A 27,103-nucleotide genomic window follows, 5' to 3' on the forward strand; every position below is an offset into this window, starting at 1 on the left:
ATCACGATGAATTTATATTAGACTACATTACATTATGTTATAATATGGCATTATTATAAGAACATCATACGCACAATGCTTATCCAAGTACTAGGTCAGCAGACTTATATGAAAAGCTAAAGGATAAAAATAATAAAGAATAATAAATAAACTTTATTTCCTCACAGTTTCATTTTGTATTAATATACCTGTAGTTGACCAAACATATTTGCATTAGAAAAGGCTTAATGTGTAAAAATTTTACCCTGAATATCAAAAGAGCGAAATATTCTTTTTAGCCATGTCTTTGCCTATTTTACTCTTAGTGAGCAAATTCTCCTCTTCTGGATAAAAGCTTTTTGAAAGCTGTTATTTTTTGCAGTCTTGGCCAGTAGAAAATGTTCAAGTATAGGAAGCGTCATTCAATTTATAATTATTTACCTAATTATCTCTGTGGGCTTCATCAACACAGTGTGATATAGGCTAAGAAATGTCAAATGTATGTCTTATATACAGTAAACATTTTTAATAATTTAAACAGTGTTTGTTATTGGTAGTTGGTAATCTGCTTCTATCACAGACTGAAGGAGAGAGCCAGAGCTCATCTACAGAACAACTCAGAGTAAGAGACTATTTTAGCTGTTTTGAGGCAGCCTCTAGAGGAACATCACTTACTGACTACCAAGGAAATCCAGAGGTGTTATTCTTCTTAGCCATTCTGCATTTGTGCCACAAAGGAAGCTGTTGAGAAACAATTTTCCAGCCTCCTGCTTTCTGGTCAGCTTCATGAGGATCCCAGCAAAAAATTATGCCAATATAATAAGCACGGAAATGCTGAAGTGTATGAATTTGTGAGACAAGACCAGAATCACCAAGAAAAAAGAGTGCTGTAGAGATAGTGATTGCTCACCCAAAGGAACTTGACTGTGTTCCAGAAACAAACCACTATCTCACAGCCAGTGCTACCCTGATCCTCTGAATACAGGGAGACGGTAAGACTTAAAAATTCCTCAAAGTTTCATCTCAAATGACATTGCAGGAAAAAAAAAAAAAAAAAAAAATGGGTGAAAGATTCAGGGAAATACCTTTGTTATGTTCCTTTTTTTTTTTTTTTTTTTTTTTTTTTTTTTTTTTTTTAGTTAATGTACCGCATGACTTTCCTCTCAACCTCTAGGAATGCATTGGATGTTTGTCAAGACCACAAAGTTGTCCGTACTGTAGAAATGTATGAAAGTCCTCTCTATACAGAGTTGCCATTGCTCTTTTCCTTATCTGTGAAGGAAACACAGCAACTCCCACTGGGGAAATTTCATGTTAACTTGATCTTAAAATAAAAAATCAAGGGAAAGGTCATATCCTAATAAGCTGTGCAAATCTAAATTCCCAGGGAGCTTCAAAATGACATTGTATGACTAGAGCATTAACAATTTTCCAACAATGTATTTTTGAACTGCTTCCAACAGAGTGTTTTTAACATCCGAGAACAAATAGTAAAATAAGATACAACTAGCAAGATAAAAATACAATTGAACTCTGAGATTCATAGTACATTGCCATTGATAACCTGGGGGCTTTTCTTGTGACAAACACAATTTAATTAATCAGCTTTTTCTGCTTTCACTGAGATGTAAATCTTGTAAGGAAGTTATTTATTGATTAATATACATATTGCTCTGATCTCAGTATCAATAGATCCTACTATCATTTGAGAGGCTACCTATGCATACTATGTTATGTATATTGGCAAAGGAGATTTGAATAATGTTATGCTTAGATATTGACCAAGAGATGCAATATTCCTATTCAATAACACTTCCCCCACCACCCCATAAGCCCACATTAAGAAGGGACATTCAGTAACTTGATGGGACTTTTGCAGTATTTCACCTCAAATCATTGGACTGAACATGTTCTGTAGCATTGCACAAAGTATTCCATAGTTCCAAATAGTGAACTGAGTCCAATACCAGTTTACATTTGAAAATGACTGCTCTGGAGTTTAGAAATTTTTGAAATGTGGGGGAAAACACAATGTAAAACTAATACATTTAGATAGAATGCCATGTATGTTTTACTAGCACATCCTTTACGTAGGAAAGGTACGTGTAAGTAAAGCTATAAAGAGAACAGTGTCTTTTTGTAACCCAATGAAAAACAGTTTCTACTTTTCAAAGTTTGGTGTTTAGCTTATTTTGTGATGATTCACTTCACAGTAGAAAGTGAAGCTGAAGATCAACATCAAATTTAAATTCCCAAACTCTCCCAGCCTAGGTGGGTGTAATGGAGTTAGATTACAGTTGTCCTTGTTTTCATCCTTGTCATATCCCTCTAAACCAAGTATATCACTGTTGGCAAAGAGGCACTTAAGCAGCTGCAAAGTAATCTCTTCCTCCTATACTCCTGCAGAGTATAGGAATAAGTTTTAAACACACACACACACACCTTGTTACACAGAGGATGGGAAGTATAGGGTGTGGAAAGTAGTCTGCTATTGAAGACCCCTTCTAATCTTTTGTATTAGAGATAGATCAGGAAGTTTCACTGGGAGTTGTACATATACTGTGAATGCAAGAAAGCATCTTATCCTGCCATTCAGCTCTACATTACAGTACACTGCAGTGGATGTAATCTAGATGTCCCTTGAGAATTTGTTTCTTTTTGTTATAATCTCAATTATATTTTAATATGATTCCTTTAAAGTACAACCAAGTCTTTGAAGAGGTCAGTCATCTGTGTTGTGGTCATGCTTCAAATTCAGCCTATAGCAATTTAAAAATTACTCATTTTTGTTTAGCAATAAAAAATAAAATAGATCTATTTCAGAACAGTAGAAAGTAACAGTAGCTAATCCTCAGTATATATTAAGGCCAGGTTGGATGGGACTGCGAGCAACCTGGTTGTGGGAGGTGTCCCTGCCCCTGGCAGGGAGTCGGGACCTCTATAAGGTCCCAACCCAAACAATTCTATGATTCTGTGATATTCCAGATCAACATCATTTTTTGTTGTTATATGCTCGAGGGATTACAAAAAGTCACAGTTATAACTTTTAGATCCTCACATGAAACTTGCTTGCCTAGGAATGAATCTACTGTACAGAATAATGGAGTATGACAATATAATTGATTGCAAGGTTAATTGCTGTTACTCTGCCCAAATTAAAGATGAATAGTGGATTTAAAATTATAACAGTCAAGTTATCAAGTATTCCTTAGTATATGGGCAATATTACAGTGTATAATTTGTGCTTTGTTTGTGAAAATGGCATCCATATTTAAATAAATATATTTGCATCTAATTATTCAAAATTACACCTTCCAGAAAGCTTAATTAATTTGATTTTTCTTCAGTATGCTAACTTACCCCATCTCAATAAACATTCTCGAAAAATATGCAAGTTCATTACAAGTAATTAAATAAACATTTTTGTCCTGAGTTGGGGTGTACACACTGGATTTACCTATTTATCATAACATGAAACTGGAACATTTGTTAGCCATCCTCTTAGGTTACTTGCAGAGGAATTCTTCTAGTATATTAAATATAGAAAAACCAAGATGATGACAAAAACACGTGACAGAGAAGGGAACTGAAATTTTCTCAATCTCTTTCTTCCCCTCTTTTTTTAATGCTGTTAAAATTTAACATAGCCACTCTGCTTGTACCACTATTGTTAATGTTGCATAACCCTATAATTATTAATCCTACTGCCACCAAGTTAGAACTTGATTATATGCTTTTCTCCTCAGTTGAAACTGGGAAATGCTTTAAAAGATAGAATTGGAATGGCAGTTCATGTTTATAAAAAGAACAAGCAAGCTTATATGAACTGGGATATCTACAGGCAATTCTCAGGCTCAGGCTCATACAGAGCTTCATGGAATCTGAAATCCACATGAACACAGGCCACTGGGGCATGCTGTGATATTGTAGCTTGGAGCCAATAGACACTTGGTGATCTCAACAATATTTATGTGCAAAATACGAAGTGCAATTAATGTCTTTATAATTCACGTGAGCATTGGTAGATTCTTTACAGCCAAAAACAAACAACCAAATAAATAAATAAATAAACCAACCAAACAAAGAAAAACCATTGTTCTGAAAGTAAGTTAATACATTTTTCTTAAAAATAGACTGGTTTTAGCTGTGGATACTCAACATTCTGTTTGTTGTCCTAAAATGATATCATGTTAACTCTTAAAAGTTCTTTGTCAAAAATAGGACCACTAGTTTCCATCTTCCTTTCAGAATGAATTACACAGTCATACAGTCACTATGCACATCAAAGCTCTGCTAACTTTGTGTGTCAAAGCGTGACAAGAATGAGACTTGCTGTGTAGGCTCTGGTTTAGCGATCACCAATAGCAGTAACTGAAGAATGACATCAAATGTAATTTTTAAAACGATATCTTCTCGTTGAGGCAAAGACCAGTAGCAGTTTGCACAATGGAACTGCAAAGTGACTGCTGTTTATTGCGGGGCATATATGTTTGTTTAAACAGTAACGTTGATATACCCTGCTTTCTGGTTGGGTGATGTGTCCAGGAAGCGCAGGAGTGGCATACAGTTCATGTGAAGGAAGAAGTGAATTGCGTGAAATAATCGTGCAGACCTTAGGTAAAAAAGTTTGTTCCTTCACTGCAAAAGCAAAGCAATTTCAATACTTCAAAATAGAAAGGTTGACAGAAGTAGTTCCAAGTCATACAAAACACATTCTTAGGACATTAATGACATAAAGGAAGAATAACCCAACAGCAAATAACATTGAAGATTTTTTTTCAGTTTTCATGCACGCTGGAAAATATGAACTTTGCAAGAGCTCTTGTTAGAGAACACAGGTAGTTTATGCATCAGTAACAAACTCAGGATTCTGCAGTTTTGCATCATAATCCAGGTTACATTTAAGTTCTTTTTGTAGTGTATTAATGGTTCGAAATGAAAGAAAAGCTGAAATCACGTGTTTTTCTCCTGTATTTTGTCTACTTCTTATTAAAGAGTTTCAGGAAGAGCATTCGTCTCTTTGTTCAGGTTCAAACAGAACTTACCCAATCAGTTTTTAATATGTGACTTCCGTATCCTTAAGAGAAAGGTATCTTGTGTGTGGTGGTTTTTTTTTGTTTTATTTTGTTTTCTCCCTTGAAAAGTGCATTTGGAATGGAGTTAAATATCTCTGTCACATTCTATGCCACTCTCAGACTTACATCAGATTCTCAGAAAAACTTGTGATGAGGGAGCCATTTCTCAGAAAATTAAGGATCAGTGACAGAAGGCTTAAATAACCATGGATAACGGCTGAGCATGTACCCTGGTGATCCATTATCTGAATGCATGTATCGTGATATTTTCTTTTTGAGTGGTACAGGGAGTAGTATTTATTAGTACGAGATGGTAGTAGCAGAAATGATATAATTGAAAAGTATTTGATTTTTCCAATGGATAGACTGACCTCAAGGACTTAGAGCTTGTTAGGAAAATTGTTACCCTATCAACTTAGATTTTAATCTAGTCTGTCCATTTCAGATCTCAAGACAATACAAGTCTGTTCTAGGGCTTCTGGGTAGTATCTGTTCCCCCACACTGATTCTGGGCTCTCGTGGTTTTCTTTCTCTGTTCTGGAGTTACTTTTGTTCTGAGTTCCAGGCCCCAAGAGCTCTTTCTGAAGTGTACCAAATGGAAAATTTCCAACCAAATTCCTGTAATTTCTGTAGAAAGTGAGGAATACAATGATATGAAAGGAAGTAAGTTGATGCTAATTTAATGCCAACTGAGTTTTCATAGTTGCTAGTTTGGTATTCTTTTTCTCCAATTACTATTATTTAGTAGTAGGTGGGCTTTAAAATTAATATTTAATATAATAGTCATTCTTCAGTGCTAAATTTAATTCAGAATGTTTCCACCTGTTTTTCTTATGGGATAAGATACAGGGTACAATGTGATAATACATTGTATTTTATAGGGACTATAAAATACAAGAAAGGGGAACATTGTTGTGATGCTCTTCTCACGTAGCCCAATGGAAGATTCACAAGTGAAACGGTTAAAGGTAACTTAAATTTAGAGCATGGTTCATAATTAATTCACTGGCGTTCATTAAATATTTCTCACAATGTTGCATGGTGTTGCAATTTCAGTTACAAAAGCAAGTTTACCCTACTTATGACCCGATTCTACACACCTTGTGTAGACAGTCTGAAGTCACCTCAATAGTTTTAAAGCTATCCGGAAAAAAAAGATTATGTAGAAAGATGGAGTACATAAGAAGCAAAGAACATTGATCTACATGTGCGATAAGCATCATACAGTATTGAGAACAGTAATTACTGAATCGCATGTAAAAACATGTCTTAGTTGGGGATATTTTGGAGGGTCAAAAGTACAGTAGTCAGATGACAAGGAATTGCTCTATTGCTGAAAAGTGGCAGAGCAGGTTATATGCTTCTTAGTTTGTGCAGTTGAGAAGGTTAATTTTTCTGCTAATTTAAAAGATCAAAGAGATACATTTGTGCAACAGATGATAGGTGTACAAAAGTTCACATAGGTCTGTTACTGAATTATGTTAGTACAGTACTTCTACTGAGGACTGTTACAAAGCACGCTGATATACAAAACGAGGTACCCAGTTTTCTTTTGCCTGGTGTTTATCTTGTCAGAGTAGTAGCAATGATGGAGTTAAGAGCAGCATCCTTCAATGCTGCACTGGGCAATATATAACTCTGGAGTGCTGTGTGTATCACTAGTAGTACTCTTCCAAGGTTAGCAATGGCTGATAGAAGAGTTTCAGCAGCTAAGGAAAATACACTTTAATCCTAACAGAGTATAGATTACTGGACTCACAGAAAATTGAACTTATTTTTGTGGTAGACTGTTTTAGGGGCTATCTAGAAGAGAAAAATGCTACATGTTAAGTCATCTTTGCTACTATTTATGTACCTTCCCAAGTTTGCCACATTGTTTGAACTAGCTCAACACCACAGAGTTTAGTGGCTGTATATGTACCTATACAGAGTATTATCTTACATGGATATAGATAAGAAATAACTTATATATATGTATGTGTAAATATATATGTGCATGTATATATATGTATATATATAAAGTGCATATATAGGAAAGTGTGTTCCCAGTCATGCTGGGGTATTTGTTGTATATAATTCACAAATATCATTAAGCATGTTTACATTAGTGAATGAGTATTGAACATGGTGCTTTTTAACTTTTAGGATTTAGTGATTATCCAATAGGTTAGAATATTTAAAATCATAATAAATAAAAATATATATTTGTGTTTCATCAAAATACAAGCCCTACAAATAGTCTTACCGTATTAAAATACAGTTTGTGTTTTTAGTATTTCAGAAAATGACAGCTTTGTGAGGAAAGCAGCTCTTCTTGATATGAGAGAAGCATTTTTATGGATAATTTGCAACATATCTGACTGCCAGGAAAAATTTTAAAAGTGGGATTTAATTCAAGGAATGAGTTTCAACTCATGTTGCATTTGTTCCTCCTCCTTCTCTTCCTGTGGGAGTATTCAGTATTCTGCCATGGCAGGGAACAGAATTTAGGATATTAATGAGTATATTTTACCCTGTTAAAGTTGTATGCCTTATTATCTCATCTCTTGGAAACAGAGACGTCTTGTGAACGTTAAAAAGCATTGACTTGATGAAGTCTGAGAAAAGAAAATCCCAGGCTTCTTACCAACAGTCTTATGCATCCATAAAAAGATCTCAGTAAATTCTCTGCTACTATTCTGTGGGTTGAGAAATTTTTATTTGATCAATTAAGTATTTATGTTATAAAAATCATTCGGTATTAGTATAAAGTATTCTAAGATGTCTTAAAAATATATTAACTAGATGTCGTGGACATAACATACAACAATTACTATTGAAGTTATTAACATTTCAAAAAGATATACAAACTGTGTATTCAGGTTTGAATCCCATAGTGGAGTACATCTATCAGTTAAGGTACCGGTCTAGCAAGAAATTTTACAATAATTATTGACCAAGCACCATTTTTAAAGAATAAAGTCCACGATACATGTATTAAAATACATTAAAAGTCAGATATAATGATCTAATGGAAGCAACTAAATATTGGAGCAGAAGACTTTCTTGTAAATAGTTGCAGCGGTTACACTCCTCTTGTAAATTTTGCCATACTAAGGGCTTAAATATTTGCTAGTCTGGCAAAGGCGTATGAAGCCACAGAGGAATTTGCAAATTTTCATATAATGCATCACGTGTGAACACAGCATAAATTTACTAGATAGCATTTCTACTGTACTAAAGTATGTTGGGGCAATGCTGTCTCCTAATGCTGTCTCCTAACAGTCGGCAGCTGGCTAAGCTCTGAAACTGGTGTTTCATGGTAGCTGTGAGAATTTTATTGACTCTGGGCACAGTGCTGTCACTGCAATTAGTGATAAATTTTACATAGAAAATACAGTATTTTGCAAGAATCTAATTCCTTATGGATCAGTATTGCAACATATATTGATATATTTGTTTATATGCATATGTATGGTACATAATTTAATAATACATCCTAACTAAAGAAATCCACCCCTAGTCAGGAACTGAGTTTTTAAAAGTACCTAACTTTAAACAGGTGTTTAAACCCCTGAAGACTGAATTTCTGTTGAAGCTATAAAAATTACTACGGCCCTCAAAACCAGCTTGATGGCATCTAAAAGCACAGTCACTAATCAGGCTGTGTATAAGTCTGTATATGATGCTTCTGAATCTGGAATTTTCTTTTAAAATAATTTTAATAGCATGCACTTATAAACTGGGCTGAAAACCTATGGAATGAAAAGATTTATTTTTTAAAACTCCTTGTTAATTTCTAATTTATCTTTTTCTTTTTCTTTTTTTTTTTTCTTCTGTTAATAAAAATGTGTATTTCCAATCAACATATGAGAAATCAGGATAACACTTGTATCTATTTTGTGACAGAGCATTTGATTTTTTAATTAATTAATTAAAAGTTACATTATCTTATTGTGGATCATTGGGATAAAGAGAAAGATATGTGGAGTACGGTCTTCAGTCATCTTAGCACAAATTCTGTTTCAAAGATTTGGAAGCAGACTGTTCTCTCAGATTGCTTTGGTGGCAAAACAAGAACAACAACAAAACTAAAAAATTGGTGTAGGTTTAAGCTGCGCAAATATAAAGTGTTTGAATTATATGAATTTCCTGCAGTTAGTAAAACTTTTACTAGATCTCTGAGTAATATCAAGTCTTCCCAGTATAATAAATAAATGCCAGCTATATGTGCAGTCTTTGAGCCAAGTACAGTTCTGACAATGTTAATGCTCTCATCAATTGATCTGTGTTGGCAATGTTCTAGTTGATAAAGCTTGCACTTTTTTGTATATTTTAAAATCAATGACTTACTTCAGTTTTATGAGGCCACTTACATGAGAAGAGAAGGCCTACTCCTTAGTAGCTTGGCACATTCAGTTAGTCAGCTTTGCCAAAGGGGGCAAAGGTCTCCCTTAAGCAGCCAGCTCTTTCTGATTACAAAATTGAATGTGATTCATTGCCAATCTATCAGTATCCTTTTTAAACTACAATGATTCATAGAGAGTAACGCCTACATTTTATGTCATGAGATAGTTTTACAATATTGCCAGTGCAAGTTAAAGGCATGTTGTTTGTTTCTGATTTCATCAAATCATTCAAAACCAAAATTACCCAGATTTGAGCCCTCCTAATGCAATTAGGCACGTTATAAATGCTGATACATGTTCTCTACCCTTTAGAATTCTGTACACATTTATTCTGATTTTTCTTTCAACAACCAGATGATATCTTATTTTTCACAATTTTTTGCTTCTGTTTCTTGTGTTGTTGTTCAACAGAATGAAATAACAATCATATTTTCGAGAAGGTGAGATATTTTTAAGACATTTTCAAACTAAAAGCATTGGAAGACAAGTTTTTAATTGAGACTAATATTAGTTCAATACATGGCACCTCGCAAAGCACAGGTTGCAGCTGCCTGTAACTAGAAGACTGTAGTTTTTCTGTTCAAGTATTTCTAAGAACAAATTGAGGGTCTGTTCTCACAAATGCTGAATCGGAGTTAACAGAGTAGAAATTATCTCTACAGCTCAGTGTTCTGCCAGACTTGTGACAGTAGCAGAACGCTTCCATTTCTATTCTAATCTTTTACCACTGGGAGCCCAGCACTGTGTCACTTCCAGAATTTTGTAGTTATGTTCTCTGTAATCTTGAAGTGCTCTTCCTCTTAAAGCTGAGCTATCTGTCTATACAGCTTTTCAGAGATATAAATCAGTATTTCTTATTCATTTACTTTCCCTTGTTCGATATTCTCAATTTCTATGTAAACTGCTAGTTTATTTTATATCCTGAAATAATTCAGTGTCACCAATATCTATCTGGTATAAAAAATAATAATAAAAAAAAGAAATGAAAAACCTCCATTAAATAATTAAAGTAATATTGTAGAATTTGTACTGTATCTGCGTAGCCTGTGGCATTTTTTGAGATTGTTTCTCATTTGCATTTGTATTTACAATAGTTTATGTTGCTTTGAGAATATAAAAGCAGCTATTTTGAGCAAGAACGCAGGCCATTTGTGATTTTATGTAAATGCTATAAACACAGAATAGAAAATATATTTAAATTAAACTTGTCTATTATTCCCTTAATGGGCTTTTCTTTTCTTTTCTTTTCTTTTCTTTTCTTTTCTTTTCTTTTCTTTTCTTTTCTTTTCTTTTCTTTTCTTTTCTTTTCTTTTCTTTTCTTTTCTTTTCTTTTCTTTTCTTTTCTTTTCTTTTCTTTTCTTTTCTTTTCTTTTCTTGTTGGTTGTTGTTTTTTTTTTCTGTTCCTGTTAGCTACTCCCTGCTGAAATTGTAATAGATTTTATGGGCTGTGCTTTTAAGTGATCATAGTTTGTAGTTATCATTTGGCTACAGGAATAAAATGCATTTCCTACTGGTTTATGGGTTCAGACTTTTTTTACGTGTTGAGACTTCTTACGTGTTCAGACTTTCACCATTTCTTGAGTCTCTTCTGATGTTGTACTGTGCAGTCTTGGTGAGAGGTGGATGCATGGACCCCCCTCACCACTAACTTTCATCTGTCTTTTTGGAGGATCTCAGTGTCGCTGTTCTCTGCAGCCCTTGGACCATGCAGCATTTGGATTTCTGAGCCAGTTTGCTAAGTCATCCACATCCACGGTTTGCACTGGGGTGATGTGACAGAAACCTGTATCTGGTGGCAGTGTTTCAAGGCATTTCTGGGAGTATCTGTGTTTTTGTCACACCTTTAACATTCCCCTCAGCCCCAGCTCTTTGCTATCAGAGTTTTGGTCCTGTGCTTGTTCTGCAGGTTAGTACAGCAGACTGTAAAAGGAGACTTTCATAAGCTCATATTCTCCTGTTTAGTGATTAACCCTTGAAGTGTGCCTGTTGGCTGCGCTCTGCCTCACTGAGGTGATACATCCCTCCTCCTCAGCACAAGGGTGCAACAAAACCATTTTGTCTAGAACCTTTGGGCTTGCATTTACACAGAATGTTTCTCCTGTTCTTTCAAAAGTATGCTGTTTCTGCTGCATCCTTGTTGTATTGTCAATTATCTTTTCTAACAGGCGTGCATTTTTGAGCCATGTTTAGATGGCTTGAGGGCTGCATCTGAGGAAGAGAGAAGAAAATGTCTTGTGCTTGGAGTCAGGGCTGAATTAAAAGTAGTGCACCACATCATCTAAGAGCTTATTGCTTCACTAAGGCGCTTGTTATCATGGAGCTGTTTTTGACTCAACTTTTGCTAGAGGACACTAGATATTTTCTTTGTTCTTACAGATAAATGAAGAAGTGGGGATGAAGCATGCTTTTATTTTTGTTGTTGTAACTTCTAGCTTTAGTTTAGCTTTCTCTAATTGCAACAGATTCATATAAGCCTTGTTCTTTTGTTCTGCAGTGATCTTAGTTTCCATTCCTGTAAATAGTTTTGCTAAGTTCATGCTTAAAAGAAAAATTGGAGGTCAAGTGAGACAGCAGTATGAGCAGAAGTGGTGTCCAAGGTGCATGCAGAAGTGTTTTCATTACTGCTACAATACACAGTCCTATGGCAGGAATGCCAAGGATAATACTGAGTTTTCAAAGAAAACTGATTGAATTTACAATACAGGAATTTAACAACAATTATTCTGTCAGTTACTGAAGTAAGCCTGGCTCTATTTTCCTCGATCATAGCCATTTCTAACTTGCCATGTGCTTGGGTAAAGACTGCTTTGAACAACTATTTTAAGTTCTATAAATGTATTGCAGTTCAGTGCACACTTCTTAGCATAAATGAATCAGTTTCTGCCCTGAACTTTACCAATGTCCATGGATAAAAAGAAAAAATCCTATTTCTCTCCACTTCTTGGTAATGAGAACATAACATTACAAAACCCTATAGTGGAATTTTTAAAACAAGTCTTTATGGCTTTTTGCTGTTAGTTTTTCTCACCACAGTTTGAAGCCAATGAGTTTGGCAAAAAATCCTATGTGATTTTGTCCAACATTGAGTTGGGGGTATCAGCCAACAAGGCTCTTTATGTACTTTTTTGCTTGTTTATTTATTTAAGAGCATCACCGGTTTTGTCAGTGGAGTTCTTGGAAAGAGCTTTTTTAGTTATGTTGTGCTCCCTCTGCTGACTCCGCAGCAACAGAGCACGAAGGAGTACGGGTCCTGCATGGTGGAACAGTGCGTTCGATGGGAGAACCTGCAGACCACACTGCAGTAGTTGTTTTAATGTATTAAACAGAATATGTCCAAGAGCTTTGAGTCGTTGTTTACAATACAGAAAAAATGTACATACTTTGGTTTAGCCAAAATCATTTGGATATATTTAGTGCCTTTGTTTTGTGCAAATTTTGCCTATTAAGTAAAGTCTATTATACTTACAGGTACTTTGCATGAAAAATATTTTCTTTACTCATGAAAACAATGTATCTCTCAAAGGCTCAGATTAAGCTTAAAACCTGATTGCACTCAGGCATAATTAGGAATATTAAAAATGTGTAGAGCAATGCCATCCCTGCTGAAAGAGGTTGCAGTTTGATTCTTACACAGAATAAGAAGAAAAGCCAGTATCTTTATTTCACTGGACAAGTGGAGAACTGAGGCAAAGAGCATAAACAGGAGCGTGTTTGGTTTTTTGTTTTTTTGTTTGTTTGTTTGTTTGTTTTTCTTCCAGGACAAAGTAGCTGTAGTAAGACAACACAACTTTCCCTAAATAAGCAGAACAATGAATAAACCAAACAGCTACCTTACTAGAATTGGTCACCATTTACACCTTCCAGAGACATGAGTTAATTACTGTTTGAACACGGTGTGTCACAAAATCAGACCATATGCTTCACATTCAGGACCTGAAAACAGCACCGATGAAAATGTTGGCTTAAGATACTTATGCATTGCCAAATACAATTTCTGTGTCAGAGGCAATGAAAAAACTGAGTTATTGAAAGGGGGGGGGGGTGCAATTACCTTATTGCAAGACTGTCCTTTCTCCTCTTAGAGACGTTTGTAGCATTTCCCTTATAAAAGATTAATGAAGCTCTTTAACTCATTGGATGCGGTACCATCATTTAGGGTAGATGCGTTTTGGCAAGGCACACAAGTGAAATGTTTCATTGTTAGATAGATAAATAAATTAAATATTTACGGGGATATGAAGCTTACTCTTCACTATCTCTACTTTTTTCTTAATATCTACGAATGGTTATGTGATCTTAGCCGACTTATATGTGATGTTTTTCAGAGATGATCTGAGGCTGTTTTAATTAAATTAATTAGCAAAATTCCCATTAAGTTTTGCAACACTTGTAGATGAGTTTACTTGACAAACTGTATGACACATTTATAGGTGAGATGAAATTTAAACTATTCCATGAAATATGTTTTAATTTTTAAAAACTACAATAATTTACATGACACTTATATATGTTCATATTTACACCTGCCCATATGCTATATCACTGCCTTGATTTACTTCTCAAAGCTGAGATGCTTTAGTTTTGTGTGTAGGTGTTTTTTTTTTCTTTTCTGATTTTCTGTTAACTTGCATTAGGCTAGGATGTTCAGGCTGCTTCACTAAATACCTCCAGGGTCATATTTTGGTAGTTTTGTCTGGAAAGAGCGTGCCTAGAATGCAGTGCAACAGGCCTTTCAGGTTAACTGAGCACAGGTAGTGTTTATGGCAAAGAGTAGCCTGTGATCCAGGATGTTTTTCATACCATGTTAATCTCTTATATGTTATGTTTTCCTAATACAAAAAATGTATTGAGAAGCTCCCTTACAAATTGGAAATCAATTCAACGTTCAATTTCTACTGAATGATCTGGTAGTTCTCACAGTCAGCACCAAAGTGTAAGCTGTCACTGTGGCTGACAGTTCTTACAAATATCAGATGAGTTCGTGTGCTGTGCCACCTTTTACTTCCTTGTAGACAATAGTTGGAAACTGGTTAAATGCATGTGAAGGGACTTATAGCAGCTAGTATCATCCCTCCATATGTAATGTTATCTCAGCAGCATTCTCTCTGGTGTTTTTCATGATGAAATGCTGAAGCATGTCCATTTGGTTTTGTATGAACGACATCTCTGTTACTCTTGCAGTCTTTTGTTGGTCGAGAATGATTTTTACGTATGAAAATCTTTTTAGCCTACTTAAATTATGTTGTTGGGTTTTTTTGTTTGTTTGTTTTTGTTTTTGTTTTCTGGATCTCACATGAGCATCTTTGAGTTTTATGAAGGAATCCTGTAGTGGCCAGTTGATTAGACTTGTGTTTTGGATGTTTGGGTTTGTGTTTTTTTTGAAAAAGCCATGAGAAGACTACAATTAAACACTGTTTTTGCAGAAGGAAGTGCTGGTATTCACCTTTTCATGAGGAGGAAAATAGACAAAGATACAGCATAAATCAAGTAAAGTTATATACAGTGCTTTCAGTAATGTACAAATAAAATTAGCACGTTTTTCTTTCTTCTAGTATTTATAATACAAATTTGACTAAATAGTAAAATTAATTTTGTTTCCACTGTAATAGCAAATTGTATTCAATTTAAGAGGATAATCATGATTCAACTGAGATCAGTCATATGTGAAATGTGAACAATTCTGAAATGTTTCTGAATAATAATGATTTGGGATCATCAATGCCTACCTGTTTTGTTGTATAAAGAAATGCTCTAATATTCTGATCCAGAAGTAGGCAAATAGAGATTTACAACATAACTGAAATTAACTATTTTCAATGGCAGAAAATGAGTTAATACACATGCAAACTTCTTTGTGTTGACTAAATCCTACCTGTTTAAAGCATTTTGCTATGCTAGACCCTTATATATTTTAAAAGAAGACATCAGAGAGATATGCACACGTAGTTGTGGATATGTTTGTATGTTCGTATTTACAGTACAGTTGTTAGGTACCTGAGTGGACATTGTAAACAAAATTATAGCATAGATAACATAAGAGTTTTTGAAAACTTAAAGTATACATTTTTTGTAGTGGAATTATTTAACAAAGCCTTTTTAGTTGCCTGAAGAACCGATATTACTGGTCAGGGGATGTTAACCTTGGTAAGGGGTGCAGTGTATGGGCTTTTTTTCAAGGTATTGTAAGTGTCTGCTGATTGAGGATTTTATTTCCTTAGAATGCAAATGTGAGTAACATAAAATGGGATTACTGCATGACTTGTAGCAGCTGTTAGGTCCCCCCCCAGTTCTTTCCATGTCTCTGAGTATATAGAATCACAGAATCGTAGAATATTTTTAATATTGGGTGTTCTTTACTTCAGTATAATATTGTCATTTTTATTTCCTCTATTCCTAGCATACAATACAATGTGTGTGATGAGAACAGATGCACAGTTAAAAAATAATAATAATGAGTTAGGAAAAACAAAAATGCATGAAACAGTCCCTTGAATTAAGCGACTGTTAGAATAACAATTTTTTTTTTAATGTGCTGCTTCTAAAACTTCATAAAAATCCAAAACATCACAGTTCAAGGCTAGAAATACTTTTACAGTGAAACTCCTCTGGCTTTATTGTTAGACTTTGCTGAAACAAGCTAGCTGTACCAACTGTGTAACCAGAAGATTGCTGCTGAAGAGTTACCGTACCTTTGTAGCTTTTGCAGCAAGCCAGACCCCTGCACTTACATGCTTATTTGAGTCTTTCTAAGCTATAGGATATCTGTGCATAGTGAATTTCATACACACTGTGTGTTATAATGATTCAGAATTTTCTTATAATTAATTAATCATAAGTTAAACGTAGTCAAATTCTCCAACACATCACAATCATTCACTGTGTTATAAAGTGAAATATAGGCAAGCACCAACTTGCTCTAGAGCTTACAGTGGTTTGCAATTATTTTTTTTAATTGGTAATCCAGAGTGCTAGTCCCTCTAGATTGTTTGAGAATTGTTAGAGAGTTTCAATGGATGATTCAGGAAAGCCAATTAATTTTAACATCTGCTTCGTGTATAATACAAAAATTGAGATTAGTGGCAAGCAATTGAGTTTATCTCTATTCCACGAGCAACTGAAGCTTGCATTTGCCTTAAGCCTCAAGCCTCTTCAGCCCTTCTCTGTGGGAAAGGGGAAGTGCAGGGAAGGGGTCTGTGCAAGGGCCACACTAAGTATGAGCATCCCCCTGCCTTCTAATGACATGTTTGCCTGCAGATGTTTCTTGGCCATACGATAACACCATGGGGGCATCTGCCCATGTTGAGTCCTATGGACTCCGCGGGATGAACTGTGGCTACACCCAGGACCATGCCTGTAGGCAGCCTTCTTCACCCTTGAGGTAGCCCTCCAGGTGCAATGTGAACATACCTCTCTATGTCAATTGCTTAAAGAGATTTAAGCCAATATCTAATCTGTAGATGTCTGTAGGTTTTTTGTTTGTTTGTTTGTTTGGTTGTTTTATTAGGGTTGGTCTGGTTAATTACATGAAGGGACTCCTAAGAAGGAGTTTAGTCTATCTTATTGCTTTATTCTGAAATCTGTTTAAGGATGGTTACCAGTATTAATGGCCAGGGACTTACATCTCGTGCTTACAGAAAAGTTGACTATTTGGAAGATACTATATCTTCCAAACATGTATAACACCAAGATACTCTGGCAACCTCTACTGAGTTATTACAGGATAATTTCCACTTATGGCAGTTAGAAATTCTGTCAGTTGTTAGTAGGCAGGTCTTGTTTCATTAAAAATAACATATGGGTCTGTATATCCTATCCAATGGCTGAAACCTTTGGACAGGTAGACAGTTGGCTGAGTGTGAGGTGAACCTAGCCAAAAGTTTACCCTTAAACACCATTTGCTCTACAGAACTCTATGTTAGTAGGGACGTAGTGATAGGCATGGCAGTATGAATGAGCTATAGGGTGCCGTTTTGCTCTACTAGAGATAACACGTATGTTATGGAGTGTGTAATACAGTAGCAACACTTCCGTTCACACTGCAGTCAGAATTTCTTATCTGAAACTTAAGAACAAGAAACATCTTACAGCAGCTGATATCAGTGTTCAAGGTTGTTCTGCAAGCCCTAAAAGGAGAAAAAATGGTAGTAGCTTTTCTGGGGAAAGAGCTATGTCCATGTCCAGAAATTGCTACCTTAGCACAGTAGATAGGGGAGGACAGTCACTGTGGCACTTATTTATAGCCCTCTAGAAATAAGGGATCATCTCAAAGTAACAGAGCAGGTTTGCTCCATTATATTCATTTTGCAACAACAGATTTGGCAGTGTGACAGAGTAGTTTTGAGTAATACAAAGTAGATCAAATCAAAGTTTCTGTTATCTAGAGGTTAGCAGCCACTTAATTGATGGGTCTGAAGTCCAAATTAAACAGCCAAAGTGACCAAGTTATTTCAGTTCCATATTGTCTATTCTATTTTTAGATTAAAACGTCCTTTTTATAAGTCGAGGAAAATTAAAGACGAATGCTAGTTATGAAACATTCACTGGAATACAAAGTTTTTCATAGTTGAAATATGTCTAAATCAAGGATTCCGATTCAGCCAACTGTCAGAAGAGGACTCAAATAAACATTTTATATCTCAATCTAAATTTACTCAATTTGCTGAAGATTTTCATAGATTGAAGCTTTTTATTGGTTTACTGCTTTCAAGAACTCCATAAATACCTATGGGATTTAGAACGTACTAAAATAATTTTCCTTGAGCCTTAGGTTTAAGATTCTGGGATAAAACATACTTGCCCAGCTAAAGATTTCAGGTATTTCTGATTTTTATTTTTTTTTTTTGGAGTAAATGCACCGTTATTTAATGCTAACTACTTTTCTTTTTCTTAGTATGAAAAGCCTTAAGATTTTCACACATTTTCACACATAGGAAAAATGATGATGAGAATTTGCAAAAGCAAAAAATCAATTGTCTAAAATTTCTAACTGTTCATTTTTGTGTTATAGAGAGATGAAATTAAAGTCAAAGTAATCCATACATGTAAAAATGGTGAAAATTGTTTCCAGTTGTATTTTAATTTCACACAATTATTTTTTTAATAACTTGCATGCCTACTAAAGTACATAAGTGTACAAAATTATGCTATTAAAATGGAATTGAATTTCATCTGGCCATCTAGAATTGTTTAGATTATTTTTTCTATGTATATTTTTGTCATTTTTTTGTGAATCTAACTACCATTGTTCTTTGCCCCACAAGTTGTCTCTGCTGCCTTTTGAAGTGCAGATTAGATCACTCTAGTATAGTAGCATACCTATGACTAGCCATTCTGTTCTAAGGGTAGCCTAAGCTTTGGATCCCAACAAATCTAATTTTTTCTTATGACATATGACATTAGAGCCTTTCTAAGAAGAACCTCAAAGGTGGGTTAACTGCCCAGTGTTATCTGTGCAGTATTTCTAAACAGACTAATGCACTATGTGATGACAAACTCAAGCAAAAAGATGGATGGGACTAAACTTTTCCCTAAAACCTGCACAAGATTGTGAGTTTGCACCTCAACACTTTGGACGTGAGACAATGGGGCCTCTGCTAGGACCCAAACTCATTACAGAAATAACTATCTTCTTTTAAAATGTTTGTTTCTTTTCTTGCTTTCAGGCATTACAATGGTTGACACAGAAATGCCGTTTTGGCCCATTAATTTTGGAATTAGCCCAGTGGATCTGTCTGCGATGGATGATCATACACATTCCTTTGACATAAAACCATTTACCACTGTTGATTTTTCAAGCATTTCTTCACCACACTATGAAGATATTCCTCTTGCAAGAACTGATCAGACAAGCATTGATTATAAATATGATATCAAGCTCCAGGATTGCCAAAGTATGCTTTTTATTTTCCATTATTTCTTCATGTTCACATTTGCTTTATGCTCTTGAAAATATGCTACCAACAGTAGAAATTAGATGAATTAATATGCCCAGATGCAGATACCCTGTGTCAACAAAAAGATGTCCAAAAGCTATTCTGACAGGGCTGGTAGGAAAGATGGAATACACGTAGCACACCTTCACCCTTTCAGAGCAGCAGTTAGAGACTACGCAAGCTATCATATACTATCTAAAATGACCATAAACTATTTTTATTAATCACATGAATCCCACTCTTTTTTATGAAACCTTCAGTTTCCTATTCATATCTCTTGTGTGTAAAATGTCTATATTAAAATCAATGCAAAATAAATATCTTGGATGGTGTTTTTTTGTTTTTTTTTGTTTTTTGTTTTTTTTAAACATGCATACACAGTATATTAATTAATAATACATGCAGCTTTTGAATTCTGAACAAGGTAAGAAACCGATGGAATAGAAATATTGGCTATATTTATCAGTGTTCCTAATGCAGACATAACCTTGAAGCTTTGTGAGCTAGTATTATTTATACGCCCCTAAAAAAGCCCCTCTTTCCCCAGTTATATAAAAAATACACTTCCTTAAGAAAGGAAGTGGCCTATTCTTAAATAAGTTACTACTGCATTCCTACTGATAGTAAGATTAAAGGTTGCTGTGCCTGGAACTTTTTTAAAGATCCACTGACATCACTTTTGTTTGTAGAAAACTATACAATAATTATTTCAGGGAATTCTTGATAGGAAAATTGTGGTATTTAGTTTTGGTGGTAGTAGAGAAGCAGGTGCTATATACTTCTGGGTTATTTATGAAGTGAATTAAAATACATTTTTACAGCTAATAACTTATTTTCCTTTTGTTTGATTAGAAATTTCCATAACATTTTAACAACAAACTAGAGAGTCCAGTAGAGTTTAGGTACACCAAATCATCTTGATCTTTACTCAGATAATTTTGTGCTTTCTTTTCTTCCCAGTTTCTATATGAAAGAAAACTTTCTAGTTTAAGTTGTGGAGCCAGCTAGAAAACAAAGCATTCACCTTTTATAATACTTATGTATGTTGTATAATTCCTGAGCTGTGATCTGATGTAATATTATAGTGTCAAATGTCACAGCTTTCTTCTGTGACAGGTCATGACGGATTTAAAAATATCATGTTTGTTTGTTTGAACTTGTTTAATACTACAAAGTGCTGTTTCAATAATTAGAAATTTTCAGAAGAGAAAATTAATCTCTAGACTGCATCCAAAGTGGAACAGTGTTCACAGGAGAGTGATTAATTTCTTTAAATATCCAAATTTTTAAATGTGGGCCTGTTAGATACTTAGACTACTTTTATGAGATTAGAGACTCCAGTTCTTCTCCCTGCAGTTGTACTGAACACCTTAAAGTAATACAATGTAATTAGATACTGGGAAAAGGCATAAGCCCTTTTGAGAATAAGGTTTTCATATATATATTTTTTTGAATCTCCATCTTCAAATCACTCAACGCTACAGTTCTGAAAACTGGATCTGTAACACGGTTTCTCCATCAGAATCTGCCTCTTCAACGTTTTTCAGCCCATGTACTACCAGTGAAATATCTGCTTACGGTTTAGTTTCCTTTGTTTACTACTTGTCATTTTGTATTATGAAGCACACCTATGAATCTGACTATAATTACTGTGATTGCTTGTGATTATTTCTTGCTGCTTCTTCTACTATCTATTTAATTATACTTTGAGTCTATCATTTAAATCTCCTTTATATGCAGGTGCAATCAAAATGGAGCCTCCTTCCCCACCCTATTTTTCAGAAAAAGTTCAGTTGTACAATAAACCTCATGAAGAGTCTTCCAACTCCCTTATGGCTATTGAATGTCGTGTGTGTGGGGACAAGGCCTCTGGATTTCATTATGGTGTGCATGCATGTGAAGGTTGTAAGGTAGGTAGTTACAAATGTGTTTTCTCTGAAGTAAGATTTGATACAATTTTCATCTAAATAATCATTTGGTAAAATTAGAGGGGTATGTTTTTTAAAAAAGAGTTTTAAATCTTTTTAAAATTAAATTGTTCTGTATACAATGTAAATACTTTATAATTTAATAAGTGAGAGACTAAAATATTGTATTTTTTATTAATTATATTACTGATGTATTTGATTTTTATTGTGCATTTCTTCTACTTTTGTCAATTATGCAATTATATTTCATTCTTGCTGTCTTGGAGATCACTTGTAGAATTTGAATTCATAAAATGCAGCAAAAGTAGACTCATGCTGAATTCCAAAGCTCAATACTCCTAGCAATTTAAAATTCAGGTTCTATTGTTAACAGAATCTGATTAGAGTTTTTTTACTCAATTTATATTTCTAGGTGATTACAGAAATGTCTAATGATGTTAAAGAAATTGGCTTTCTGCTTTAAAACACCATTGACTACTTTTGATGTCACTGATACTTAGTGTCTTTAACAAATAAAGGAAAGTGAATGGTATAAGAATTGACTATCCTCAAGAATGAGAAAAGAAACACTGGAGATAGGAATTATTAACAATTCATTGAGTTTAAATTCACATCATCCTTATTTTCAATCTCTTGAGGAAAATAAGTGATAGTAAAGATCCAATGCAGACCTTAACTAAAAATTATAGCACTGAATGAGGAACATACTTAAAGCAGTAAGTATGTTGTTGATTACTTACATTGCACTGAACTATATAAATAAGAGTCAATATTGTTTTTATTGTTAGTATTATTCTACGAGGATAAAGTTACAAGGAACTAATTATGATAAATTCAGATAAACTTTATTAGCTACTTATCATGGATCTCGGAAAGCACCTGTAGACTGTCAAAAGACAGAACTCTGAATTTACATAATGGTTTCTGTCTTCATAAGACTTGAGTAATAATTACCATGAGTTTGGCACCAAGTTTTTGGATTTTTCATGAGCCAATGTACTTTGCAAACTTGTAAAATCCAAAAAGTAGGAACAAACTAGAAAATAAAAGAACCTAGAAATAGAACACTGAAAATTATATTGGAAAATTAATTTAGCATTGTGCAAACAAAAAGAAATAGAATAAATAAAGGAAAACAAATTCTCTGTAAGCACTCGAGCTCAAAAAGGAAAACAAATAATTAAAATAGAATAAAGAAATATGTGGGAAAGACAATCTAAATAAGTAGCAAACCCATAACCTTTTTATATACTTGAGATCAAACTGCTCTTTGCAGAATTTTTGGTTTGTGGTCATTTATAACACTTTTCCTACACTGTGAACTACATTGTTTTCCTACATAGTGAGCTTTAATTTTTTAAAATGTTATGTTCACTTTATATCCAATTGTTTCATGAGCAACTGAACAAATCAAGCCTTGCTTCTGTTGGCATGGTATTCTTCATGCTCAGTACTTCTGTAGTGCTCTCAACTTATGTTCCTAGGATCCTTTCAAACCAGTAGATCCCTATTAGTTTCCATAGCTTTTTGAGACACTTTTCTATCAAACTGATTTGAAAATAGCTAATAAATTCAGATTAGGAGCATGCTGCTACGCAGATGGTGTGATCATGGCATTGCCTATTTAAAACAAATTTAGGCTCAGTGTTTGTGTAGAAACATGTTTGTATACTTACAGAAGTAAGACAGTGACACTGGCAATGTTTCTTCTCTCCTTTTACATGTTTTTATGTTTGCTACAGGGCTTTTTTCGAAGAACCATCAGATTAAAGCTAATTTATGACAGGTGTGATCTTAATTGTCGCATCCATAAAAAAAGCAGAAATAAATGTCAGTACTGCAGATTTCAGAAATGCCTTGCTGTTGGAATGTCACACAATGGTGAGTGTACATGGCATGTTTTAAAACAATAATGTTTCTTCTCAAATATGAAGCATATATATGATTACTTAATGTGATGCTGTAACTTCTACAGTCTTCTGTTTCTCTACACCAGGCAGTTTAGAAATATGTATCAGAGAGATTGCCTCTTTGTTTAGCAGGCTATGTATATAATTGGAGATTGCTGAATATAAAAATAAGATAGGTAGAGATCTGCATTTAGCAATATAATACATAATATAATGAACAAGTTGGTTTTACTCTCCATTATTCTTGCTCATTACATTGTAAGTTATTCTTCATGAACATATTCCTAGTGTAATTGTTATTTTTCAGGTCATGGTCTTATTTTCTGGTAAGGCTCTGTTCCATACTGTAGCTTAGTATCATTTTCCTGTAAGTCAAAAACTTAACTTAGTTATGAAGAATGAAGTGGAGAATTTACCGAAAGTTTGTGAATAACAGCAACTTGAATTTGATGCAGAGAATGCTTTTCCAGGGCAGTTAACATCACTAAGTTAATACTTCCTCATACTAGAGCACAACATATTTGAATGAATGGGCCATACGCTGTACTGGTTTAAAAAAAAACTGTCCTCCTCCTCCCTTAGGATACCCACATCTGGGCATAGATTCCAATGTGTGGTAAGTAGGAGCGTAGTGTTTCTCAGCATGCTCATTCAGCTGTTGGCCTTTCATCATATTAGTGTGTATAGCTGTGATTCCTGTGTACTATGCACTGTCTGACCTCTCCACCATCCAGAGGTGAATATGCCCTCCCATCTGTGACCTGTGTAAGCAGCATTTCCATTTACTATATGTTGTAGTCTTAGCTTGCAAAACTGTATGCAATTGTGTATGGTTCTGTGATTGCCTTCTTTACAATAGGTAAGCAGATAGCATTAAGCATATCACAATACTGCTCTCTTGCATAAGATATAGAAGAAAATCCCACTGAATTTTAAAATTAACATATCAACTCATGTGGAAATACTTATTTGTGAATGTTTGGACAGAAAGACATAATGAAGATTCTTTGCTGCCTCGCTTTGGCAAAGTTGAGTAGAAACAGGAATTAAATGTCATAACATAGAGACTTATGTAATTCTAAGGGTAAAGAATTGCAAGCATGACTGGGAAAATAATTTCTCTGTGGCTTTTTTAGAACTTTCATTATTTTCAGTATGAAAAAATAAGTGTGTTGTCCCCAAGAGGGAAGCTGAACTGTGGTTTGTGAAGTTATTACTTCAGTGAATGTAAAATGGTATGGGAAATGTTTTGCTAATAGAAAATATGGTTTTCAAGTTCCTGGGATGTAACAGTAACTCTTAAAAATAAAACTAATTTGGAAATGCTACTGTGGGTATTTTTATAGTAGTTCAGGGGAGTTTATTATTACTATTTTCAAGGTGCATGCCAAATTCTTTCATAAACTAGCAGCATGGCTTCCACAATGTGAACCATGTCCAGTGCTATCAAGAAGGGGAAGGCCAAGATCATTCTCTCGGGCTTTACAATGTAAAAGTCCCAGGAAATATTTTTAAAATGAGTGCTTCACCTGCTATTTCTTCCTGGTCAGCCACAGCAAGGAAGAACCTGTGGCACCAGCAGGGACCGTGGTTATGAGGGGCAGGAGTGAGGTATGGTTTTGCCATTTCCCCCAGGGCTTGAAAGAATGCTTTAATTGACTTTTGCCACCAGTTCACTTAGCAGGGATTTAGTAGTGCTTATACTCAGGTATTGGCTTCTACATTTGCATTTTTTGCTTGCTCCAGATTGTATGAAACCATACCTGCCCCCTCCATCATTTAAAAACAAATTTCTAAAAAAGAACTAAATTTTGCCTGTGAAGACATGAGTCTCTATAAAGAAGCATGCAGAAATGCAACACTGGAAGTTGTCAGTGGCACTGAGACAGATTCTACTGTTACATCCACAGATTAAAGTTTGTCCACTTGGATAGTGAAACCATCTGAACTTTACATTCTTGGAATCAGAATGTGGACTATTTGTGCCGGAGGGCTCCAATCTATGACTCTCTTTTCATAGATATATTATTGCAAAATGAATAGTTAGGGCACTTAAAAATAAAAAAAAAAAAAAAAAAAAAAGGCGGGGGGAGAATGCAAGGAGACACTTAGCAGCTAACAGTCACATTTTTTCATGTATAAATGCTACATACCACTTGGCTGAAGGTTAAGAAAGACAGTAGTGTTCTCATGCTTTGGATATTGTTTTCCTTTCCTTCTCTAGCCACAGTGCTGCTCTGCATTTAACCCTCAATTGCTCAGATTGTATTCTGAATCATAGAATCATAGAATATCCTGAGTTGGAAGGGACCCTTAAGGATCATCAAGTCCAACTCTCGACACCGCACAGGTCTACCCAAAAGTTCAGACCATGTGCCTAAGTTCACAGTCCAATCTCTTCTTAAATTCAGACAGGCTTGGTGCAGTGACCACTTCCCTGGGGAGCCTGTTCCAGTGAAGTGCCACTAAGAAAAAGTTTTGTTCTTTCCTTTTGGAAATGCTATTAATTTTTTCTCTTACACTAAAAATACTATTTATATAGAGCTAGCTAATGTACTGGATAAATGAGCCCACATGGCAATATGTCTGTATTACAATTTCTGGGAGCACTGAATTGCTGAATCTGGGCACATGCTTCAAGTAAACTCAGCAAGGTTTCTGCACTGACTGTCTGCTGTTCTTCAGTGAAAGAAACTGAATTTATCATCAATATGGGAACTCATTTGTGCTCCAAAAAATCCCTAATCTAGACAATCAGAAGAGCAGAGTGCTACAGAGAGTAGTCTAGAAGCTGTCATAGAGACTTCTTCAAGTCATAAAATGTGGCATAAGGATAAGTGTTTTTTTCCACAGAAAGACAAAGACTATACTATGGCATGCAGGAGAGGGAAGATAGAGTAGCAAAGAGGATAAGTGGTCCAGAGAAATAGAAGGTGAAGCCAGGGTCATAGGAAGGTGGTGCAGAAAAGGAAGAAGAACCTGTCACCCATTTACAGATCCCTGAAAATTTTCTCAGCCACCAGAAATGCTGTGAACTCTTCTTATCCACCCTGTGAACTCTCCTTTTTCTACCCTAACCTCCACAAGGATTACCAATCCCTCCTACTTCTCTCACCCAAAGTCCCACTGCTGTTTCCCACATTCCTTCCATAAACCCACTGACCTTTTCCTGACTTTTATCTCAGTCCCCTGAAAACAAAGACAATGACTTCTCCAAAAGGAAACTTCCAGGCTAGTACCACGAAACTGAATTTTGACTCAAATTTGTATTCCATGCCAATAAACAATGACTAGCCTACTGTGTACAGACAGCATTTAAAGGTGGATCACTGTTATTAATCCGTCCTAAAAACACACATTTAGAAAGAAAGAAACATGTGGGAGTAACAGATTACTAATAAACATACAATTCATCTCCTAAAAATATTTTAAAAAGAAAGATAGCAAACTTTACTCCAAGCACAATTTTCACATGCCAAACATGACAAAAATGGCATCTTTCTGAAGGATTTTATCACTGCTTAATTATTTTACATAAAAGTTCACTATTACGATGACAGGCAACAAGATAGACCCTAAAGGTGAATATAGTACAGACAACAGTAAGATCCCATTTCCACTCTTGAAGTAAATTCACCTATTTAGAAGAAGACTTGGTCCTATCAGGTAAATGCAAACTCTGCTGATATTACTGGCTGTTTTGTTGCACTGATAGATGTAATCTGATAGCTGGCAAGCCTGCTCAGGTGGCTTGTTTTAGGTCAGAGTATTGGTTTTTTTAAGTCAGTAAAGGAGAGCTTTGCTATACCACTTTGATTAGCTAAAGAGCTAGTGCATTCTTTGATAACTGATTTAACATTTGATATAATAGCTTTCTATGATATGAGTAAG

General features: G+C 34.9%; 1 protein-coding gene across 2 annotated transcripts in view; it reads left to right on the plus strand.

Moving 5' to 3' along the window:
* Positions 1 to 27,103, plus strand: part of PPARG (peroxisome proliferator activated receptor gamma) — a 60,943-nt gene that overhangs the window by 14,711 nt on the left and 19,129 nt on the right. For both annotated transcript variants that reach the window (XM_082767944.1, XM_082767945.1), the window contains exons 2-4: positions 19,105 to 19,332; positions 21,115 to 21,284; positions 23,045 to 23,183. In XM_082767944.1, coding sequence (XP_082624070.1) covers positions 19,113 to 19,332; positions 21,115 to 21,284; positions 23,045 to 23,183 — 529 coding nt within the window. In that variant the 5' untranslated portion in view covers positions 19,105 to 19,112. The remainder of the gene's footprint in view (positions 1 to 19,104; positions 19,333 to 21,114; positions 21,285 to 23,044; positions 23,184 to 27,103) is intronic.

Source organism: Aythya marila, assembly GCF_965140915.1.
Source record: "Aythya marila genome assembly, chromosome: 10".
NCBI classification, from domain to species: Eukaryota; Metazoa; Chordata; class Aves; order Anseriformes; family Anatidae; genus Aythya; species Aythya marila.